This window comes from Helobdella robusta (assembly GCF_000326865.2).
Source record: "Helobdella robusta unplaced genomic scaffold HELROscaffold_29, whole genome shotgun sequence".
Taxonomy (NCBI): domain Eukaryota; kingdom Metazoa; phylum Annelida; class Clitellata; order Rhynchobdellida; family Glossiphoniidae; genus Helobdella; species Helobdella robusta.
In genome coordinates this window covers 1,950,963-1,960,673 of record NW_008704475.1, presented here as the reverse complement: position 1 = coordinate 1,960,673, position 9,711 = coordinate 1,950,963, and the positions used below count along the sequence as shown (strand labels likewise).

Genomic DNA, 9,711 nt, shown 5'->3' with positions numbered 1-9,711 from the left:
TTCTATTAGTATTATTAAGTAGTATTATTAAGAACAACATTTGAGAAACGATATCTCAAGGTAGTTTATAAATAAATAAATAATCTTTATAAATGTGTAGTTTTGAAAAACATTATTTCATTTTTTGAACAAGTATTTTAACCTAAAAATTGATTGCAATAAAGTGATTGTAATCTTATCCTATTATCAATGTTTCTGCCCAGTTTCTCAGGAAATCCAAGCCAAGTGGATCATCTTTATGGAGACGCAATACATTTCGATACAAAGGAGAACATATATGGGTTGTTATATCAGACTACGAAGCAACCAGGAAAGATGAACTAACATTACGAAGGGGAGCCAGAGTTCGAATCCTGTCTAAGTATATACATTTTTTATTTTTCATTGTCACTATATAATAGAATTATATAGAGAGATGAGTGGCGTGGTGGTATAATAGAGTTGAAGGTGTCTGCTTCTGTATTGCAATAACTTGACTTCATTGCAGAGAGAACTCTATTATACGCACCGTGTTTGACGTAAGCGTTCACATGCATTGAATCCACATATATTCACATAAATTGATGCCTATGAATAACGCAACAAGAGAAAATTATCATTACCAGTAACCGTTATAAATCGTTATACATCTTCAATTTGACATCTTATTAGTTACTTACATTTTTCTGGAATTAATTTTCTTTTTTCCTATTCCGAATAACATTTTTTTCTTATGTGATTTTGTTGCCCATTCCTTTCAGTGTTTTTTTTTTGGTAATTCTCAATTCTCAATTTTGGTAATTCTCAATGGTTCATGTGATGATGTGATATCTTATTAATGAATTAATAATTAATTTGCACTCTTTTGTAGAGACGCTCGAATATCAGGAGACGAGGGCTGGTGGGCTGGAGAAGTGAACGACCAGGTAGGCATCTTCCCGTGTTTGTGTGTTTCTGAACTGTTGCCCATTGAAATTGAATACAATGAGTTGCTGCCCCTGGGCTCAATGATCGGCCACGGTGCGTTTGGCAATGTGCATCGAGGTCATTGGAGAGGTGAAGAAGTTGCAATCAAGTTGTTTGTCGTGTCTTCAATATCTCCAGCCAACCATGTTAATTCCATGATCGAAAGCATACGAAAAGAAGCTCAGCTGTTCTGGTTACTGCACCATCCAAACATAATTAGATTGTTGGGAGTTTGCTTGAGTCCACCTAATTTGTGCCTGGTCATGGAGTATGCCAGAGGGGGTCCTGTCAGTCAAATCATACAAAGGTTTCACTTCGAATATTATTATTTTTCTTTAAAATCATTCATTGCATGTTTATGAATACAATTATTCTCTTTCCTTTTGTTTTTATTTGTATTATTTAATCCGCTATTGCATTGTAAAAATATAAAAAATTCATACATACAGCCAAAAAATCTTGACATGCAAATAAAGAAGTTAGGATCGTTGAAATTTCTATTCGTTGAAATAAAATATTTAGTGTTTATAGATTGATTTTAAGTCAACTTCTTGCACCGAACTAGGTGGATTTTAGTTAAGAGCACGTTATTTTCGACTTAGTTGCCCATTTAGCCAAATTAGTATCCATTCAACTGCAATGTTTTCTAGAGGTCGCTGCATGTTTTCCGTTTGTTTTGATTGCTTCAAACTAGACTCCTAAGTAGGTATGCACCGGATTTAGGTTTTTCAAAAACCGGACGGGGCCGAAGCCGGGGCCGGATTTTATTTACCATTTACATACGTTAGAAAAAATACTCACATTTACGGTTATTTACATGTTGAACATCAAAAAATAACACCAAGCAAATAGTTAATTAATTCAAATATATGAATAAACTGTGTGATACGCCAAACTCTGTACACAAAGATCAGCTTATAATTTATGCATAACCCATGTTATAGCATGAAGAAAATTGTCCAGCTCACCTCACAATTAGTGATGTTGTTATTATGTGTCATGCATGTACGTGCACAAGTTCCAGCTCACCTCACAATTAGTGATGTTGTAATTATGTGTCATGTATGCCTAGTCTAACCTTTAACATACCATGTTCTTAAATTATGCGCTTATGTGTCTATATATATATATATATATATATATATATATATATATATATATATATATATATATATATATATTTTTGATAACAGACTGTTGTTAACGCAACATTTCAAAAATTCAACACTACATTCAACATTGTTCAACTTTTTTATATTTCTTTTTAATTTATTAATTTCAGAGAAATTAGACATTTTATTGTTTTTTAAAAATTTTTATTAAATAAATTTGCAAAGAGCTATTTCGAGTTATAGATAACTCATCTTCAGTGCATTATATATAAGGTAAGTAAGATATTTGATAAGAAGGAACAAGTAATTATTAATTTATATAAATTATTTAATTAAAACAGAAAATCAATAAAATAAATTTAATAACTATAAACAATATAAAACGCGATTTTTAAAATTTTGAACGGCAAGATTGTTTATATTATGATTGTTAAGGTAAATATCAACGCTCAGCCGAGAAGCGCGAATTAATTTATTTAATTAACTACATATTCTTAATATTATTTTTACAATATTTAAAAACCCGAAATGTATGTAAGATATGTTGGTGATACGTTCATTATAGTAGAAAATGAAAACAACTTGATGGACCTAATTGATGAATTTAAATCCAACTCAGTTTTTTCCTTTACCCATGAAATTGAAAATAATAAACAGCTACCATTTTTGGATGTCCTGATAACCAGAAATGACATTGGTTTTCAAACGCAAGTTTATGTAAAAGACACCAATTTGGGATTTTGTCTTAATGGTAAAAGCGAGGCCTCAGAACAATATAAAAATAGTGTTATATTTTCTTTAGTTAACAGAGCGTTTCAACATTGCTCTGATTATAGATTATACACTCATCAACTCAGAATTATTAAGAATAAAAAAACTTCTCGTGAACAATAATTACTCTGAAACAAATTGATCAAGTCATAAATCATAAATGCGCCTAAAATCCGCCAAAAAATTTTACGATTAGCCATCAATCGCCGAATAAGAAATAAAATTTAAGCTGCTCGACGTTTTTTGGCCGCAGAATTTTTTTATTTGGTATTCATATTCAATTTTTTTAAATTTCAATTCGCATTTAAATTTTCTTATGACAATCGTAAATGCGCATGATTATAGGTATAAATTTGTCGCTGAAAAGTGTTTTGGAACATGCTTTTAATAATGTTTATGAACGAAATTTGCTGGCTGTGTTACAACAATCAAAATTTGATGGTAACAGGCAAATATTACAAGATTATAAAGATCCTCTACAAAAGGTTAAAGAAATGATGATGCTGTCAATTGAGATTAAAGAACAGAAAGTTTTTGATAAAAATGGTAGTCAAATTGCTCGAAAAATTTTTATTATTTATCATCCCATTCAACAAGCAATGATATTGTGTTGGAGTTTTGGCTTCTTCAACTCAGCTCGTTTCCATAGTTTAAACCAACTAGCATATATTTATTCTTCTGCATCATCAGTTCCAGTTGAATCCATGTTTTCAACTACGAATTAGATTACGAACTCACGCCGGTCACAACTAAAAGGTGAAAAACTGAACAAAATATGTTTTGTTCATGACAATTTCCGATTTTCAGAGTAAAATGATTACCATTAGCAATTGAGGAAACGTTTTGTTTAGAGAATTTGATTTTATAAAATTAATAATTATCAATAAAACAAATTTTCATTGAAGATTTTTTATAATTAATCTTTAATTTTTGTTGTGGGTTGTCAGTTTTCTTATATATGCCCAAATTTGTGCAAACTATTAGAAATTGCTTTATAGAACATATTTGCTTAGCCGAATATCAGTCCAAATAAATTTTTTTCCGAGAAAAAATTCGGCTTAGAAGATTACTTCAAATCTTAACATTAACTTATTCACGTTGCCTGGCATTGTGTCGGCATCACAGCCTCTTTTTTGAAATTTCCAAGTTAGAGGGACCTAATTAGATTTTCTGGGGAGTTTTGAGCATCTTGCCTTATATCAATCATAACATTTAACTGTTGTTTATCAATTGCGTACCACATGGGTTCTGTCAATTTTTGTATCCCTGTTTTATACAGTTGGAAAAAAACCTGTTTTATGTTTATTTTTTATTTTCAAGTTTCAATTTAAAACAAAAGCAATAGAAACAGTCAATGAAATCAGAATGCAGTTTAAGAAACTTGAGAAAAATTGTACTTTGTTGGTTTAAAAATTCTGGACTGAAAATTCAAGCTTGACATATGAGCTTTCCAGCAATTTTCCTTCTGGAATTCATGATGTTGGTTTGAAGACCTGGGTGGCGGCCGATTCGTCAAAATGGTTTTACTTCTAAATCTATGTCTAAAGAAATGTAATGTTCATCGAGTAGTCGCCGTCCCCAATGGTCGAGCTGCATTTCACTGGACTACTTGTGAAGGCAGTTTATATAATTGATATCTTGTATCATTTTCAGTTGGTGGAGGACGTTCTGGGCGGCCTGCTAACAAACTCGTTGCAGTTATGGTCAATTTTCCTATAAAATCATCAAAATTAAAAAATAATAAAATTATATTATCTATGTAATTTGCAACTACAACAGCGGTTCTCAACCTTTTTAACACCGCGACCCCTTGAATACTAACCCTCATGATGTGGCGACCCCAATCCTAAAAATATTTTTTATGGAAAAAGGCGCACACTATTTCAGAAAGAATGGAATATGATTTCAAACATCTTATCCAAAATTGCGAAATTTACATTTTTTACCGTATCGTTATTAATGAGTTACTACATAATTTTGTGACAAATGCGACGTAAGCATAGTGACAAATGCTTTTTTAGTGGTTTCGTTGTTTAAAATAGCAGCGCATTTAAAGACAAAACGACGTTTGGAGAAATTTTTACTAATCTACGTTAGTTTTCACAATCTTTAATGCTTGCATTAATTTCGTATCTATCAAAAACGACTGCGGATGGCAATGATCCGCAGACGATGCTGCCACATTTTTAAAAATTTTAGATACCTATGTAAATTGAATTATGAAAATAAATTATAAGAAAAAGTTGATTATTTTTCAACTACATAAAAATATTTATTCATCAAACATTTGAAATGAACCATTAATATTAACGTAAAGATTATTTTCAAGCTACATAATAAAGCCTTCTCAAGGCTTTTCGATGCAAATGCAATAAAATCTTTTAAGAAAACATTGAGTCCAAATTAAAAATTTTCCCTAAAGTGGAAAGTGGATTGGATAGCGGTAAATTTTAAAATATACATTTTAACATACATCCCTATTCTAAGTGAGTATTCTATTGCTTTTGTCAAAAAAATGTCCATTTTCGCAATGTTATTTTCACCCAGCGACCCGACTAACACCATGCTACTCAAACAAAGACAGACCTTTTTCAACTCTGAACTGTATGAGCACTCATCTTCACATTAAACACAGTCCAAATTCAGACCATGGAATTATGTTTTTTTTCATTGATTTACTCAGAGTTAGTTATTAGCGCGCATAAAATGCACGCGATGCGAATAGGCGTGGATGTAGTAGGCGAGAATATCTTTGCATTGGGACGCGGTCACTGCAAGCAAGCAGGACGGAGTGCCTCCGACCTTTACATCATTCCGCTTCACAAAATAAGCATTACAGAAATCTATTTGATTTTACACATTTTAAATTTAAAATTAACGACAAAATTAATCAGCATAACACGTTCATATAAAACAATCTATTTAGTCTCAACCAAATGTCTTACGTTTGATGAACAAATTTGTCATAACATTTAGTTTTTTAATTTACATGCATTACTTTTTGATGTTTTTATTGGATCATATTGCGTTTTTTGTCATTACTTTATCTAGTTTTTTTCACACCCTGTTATATTTATTATTATTTTGGTTTATTTTAATTAATACTAGATTAAGTTAATCATGCTACATTGTCGAAATATAATTTAAATGTTCTATGGTTATAATATTTTTAACCTGTTTTAACATGAATTATGTAATTTTTATTTTAGAGAGACGATTAATTTTATTGCAGATTCAGCTTAACTCCAGAAATAATAGTCAACTGGGCACTACAAATAGCACGAGGAATGAACTACCTACACGAAGGGGCTCGACTGCACATCGTCCATCGAGACCTCAAATCCAACAACAGTCAGCCGAACTATTTCGTTCTTATCTCGATTTACTAGGAATGCATTGTTTGCATTGATCATGAAAACTTTAACAATATTTTTTTATTATTTCTACACTATAATGTCAATAAATACCTCATTCTAGAGACAAAACTAACTGTCTAGGGGAAAAAAGAATAACATTCTTAATGGCGATTTTTAAATTTGATTAACAGCATTAACTGAACTGTACTGAGCATATGTATTTATAAACATACGATGAACTTTAAAATTTAACATCAGTCCATGTTCTATTACAGTTTTATTTTTCCTATGTGACTTTGCGTTATTTTATATGCAGTTTTAATTCTGGAAGCCATTGAAGGCAATAACCTGGAAAACAAAACGCTAAAAATTATTGATTTTGGATTGGCGAGGGAAGCATCACACACCACTCACATGAGCACAGCTGGTTAGTTAATGGTTTTCTTAGTAACTTCCATACTTAGTATACCCCCTAGTAGGACATTTCCGGTCAGTACTCTCTCTGATTAACACTTCCTCTTTCTCTTAGTTCTTTTCCTAGCTAATACTTTTCTAGTTATCACTATCTCTAGTTAAACTCTCTCTGCTTAGTACTTTTCTTAGTACTATCCCTTTCTGGTTTGCAGTTTTAGTAGTTTCCACGTTTAGCAGTTCGGGGTTTTAAGGAAAATTTACGTTGAAAATAGTTTTAATCATTTGTGAATGTTGAAACGACAGGTACTTATGCGTGGATGGCTCCAGAAGTGTTCAAGTCACAAAAATTTTCTAAATTCAGCGATGTTTGGAGGTTTGTTACTATATTTCATGCCTTCTAGGTTTAACGTTGTTCAAAAATATAAATAATTTTTATTTATAACCGCATCTTTCTTGAAGTTTTTTCAAACTTTCAGTTATGGAGTTGTACTTTGGGAATTACTTACTGGGAAGACGCCGTACGAGGGCTTCAACTTTGCAGCCATCCTCTATGGAGTTGGGAACAACACTTTGAAGTTGCCTATACCTGATTCCTGTCCTCAAAGCTTCAAAGATCTTCTTCAAAGTATTTCTATTCTATCTGCTTTCCTAAATTATTGTATCAACTGCTGAAACGTTAAATTTTATTTTTACAACTATGTGTTTTTAAAGATTAAAGATAATTTTTAATCAGAATCAATCGCAATTGCAATCTTACCTAGCTCCGCTTAAAACTAATTTTAAATAAACATTTTTAGAAAATTGCAGCCTTTATTTTTTTATTAAGTGATTTCGTGTTGCAGGGTGCTGGCAGCCCGCAGCTCACAACCGACCGACATTTCGTAACATCATATCCATTCTCGAATCAATTGCTGATTCATCATTTGTGGAAACTTCAAACGAAAATTTCCAAATGATGCAAGATGACTGGCATCGAGAAATTGAAGAAAGATTTCAAGAGTTGAGACAAAAAGAAAAAGTAACATATCGTATTTTTATTGTCATAGCTTCATTGTAGTTAGTTTGGACTAAACTTTTGTTTTCTATTGTTTTGTAGTACAAAATTTATAATGTGCATCTCATTTTCTTTGCTGAGGGAGGTTAAGCAAATGATTTTTCAGACTTAATCATATCTGTCTTGATACGTATAAATATGTTTTTGATAAATCTCTAAATTAGTATGATCAATCTTTCTGTAGTTCCGAACGTGTTTAAAGAAATGACGAGCTGGAGGGGATGCCATAATCTCCTTTCACTGGCGTTGACGAATTTAGGTCTTGTTGATATCCGAATGAGGAGAGCAGTGTTGGAAGTGATGACGTCACCCATGACGATTACATGGCCATTGAGAACAGTAAGGAGCTCAAGAAACAGTCGAAATTCGTCGAAGTATGCTTTTATAATTGCAGACGAACCTGGTCTATACGCTATGACTTAGGGTTTTGGATTGTTGTAATGCTCAGATATTCGAAGGTTTTCGGACGAAAATATAGATCCAACCTGGAAGGTCCAAAATAATTTTTCAAAAGAAGGACACCACCACCACCGTGAGGGCCAGATGGAACGCCTGGAGGGTCTGCCAGCTCTCGTGCTGCCTCAAAAATTTATGACCTTCCGTTGTTGAACCATGCAGAGATACATATGCGGAGGTGAAATGTCCGCTTTCACTTACCACCAAAGCGTCAATTTTTTTGTCTTGCATCATTTCATTCACAGCCGAAAATTTTTGCTGACTTTAAGGCTCACTGTTATATCTTAAAAGTCTCAAAAATTAAAATATTAAAGGAGTACGGCAGTGAAACGTTGTTGAAAATAATTTAAGATGTTGAACCCCTTATGAATAAATCTTTTTAAAGTTCTCAGATTAATTTCACACAATTATGCAGGAGTTGCACTTGCTCGAAGATGAACTGAACAAAGCATTGGAGCAACGGAAACTTCATGAGGAGGAGCTGCACAGAAGAGAGAGGGAACTTTTGGGCAGGGAGTTGGACTTGGTGGAGCGTGAAATTCAAGTGCTCATCAAGCAGCAGTGCATGAACAAGCCTGAAAAACGCAAGGGCAAGTTCAGGAAAAGTCGCTTGCAAAAATTGAAGGCTGGCGGGGGGAAAAATATTAGTGAACCGTCTGGTATGTACGTTCGATTTACATTTAATCGCTATCTTATCTTTTCATGTTTTTGTTTTAATGGGTTTAATCTATTATAAAGAAAGCCTCAGTTGATTGGCCAACCAACCAAACAATCAACCAACCAAACAATCAACCAACCAAACAATCAACCAACCAAACATTCAACCAATCAATCAAATTCTGAGTGAAACGCTCTTAAGTAAGAATGTTCTATATAACGTTTAACTGTTTTGACTGCTGTCATTTCGATTGAAGATTTGTTATCTGTTAGATTTTATTATCTCTTTAGATTTATCACCTTGTTTCCCAACAGACTTCAGACACAACTTTACAGTTCAACAAGAAAAACCAAGTCCAATCAGTCCACCGGTTTCCCCTGACTTCCTGCCGAGACTCACCATTGCTTGTTAGTTTCCTGCTCAATTGATCACATCATTTGGACAGCTTTTAATCGATAATAATCATAATAAAATTTAATAACACGTTTCTGACCTGCCGGTTAAATGATGTTGGTGTGAGGTGAAGATGATGGTGATGAAGTGATGTCCATGTATGACGATGCATATGTGAGATATGATGATGATAGTGGCGGTAGTTGTGGTGGTGATGATGGTGGTGATGATGTAAGATGTACGTATGTAAGATGACGATGTTGCAAGATGGCGGTGATGTGAGATGATGTTGATGTGAGATGATATAAGATGATGTATAATGGTGATGATGATGACGATGATGTTTGATGAGGATGTATGATGGTGATGTTTATGTGGGATGATAATGATTCTTGTGAGATGACGATGATGATGATGATGATGATAAGGTGAGATGATGTTGATGGTGACAGCGTGAGTTGGTGTTGATGTGGAACATTTGGTTGGTGTAGGTGCACTGAAGTTTTGTCGTTGTGATTTGAAATGTTAGGATAGGACTGCAATTTTGTTAAA

At 33.1% G+C, this 9,711-nt stretch overlaps 1 protein-coding gene across 1 annotated transcript; it reads left to right on the top strand.

Annotated features, from left to right (window-relative positions):
• Positions 1–278: 278 nt before the first annotated feature.
• Positions 279–9,178, top strand: HELRODRAFT_81107 (hypothetical protein; the record flags this gene model as incomplete). The annotated part of the gene is made up of 9 exons (XM_009020876.1): positions 279–361; positions 851–1,252; positions 6,061–6,179; positions 6,501–6,611; positions 6,902–6,971; positions 7,075–7,223; positions 7,441–7,616; positions 8,524–8,767; positions 9,081–9,178. Coding segments are annotated over 9 exons (1,452 nt in total), but the record flags the coding sequence as incomplete, so codon positions are not given.
• Between the last annotated feature and the right edge of the window lie 533 nt (positions 9,179–9,711).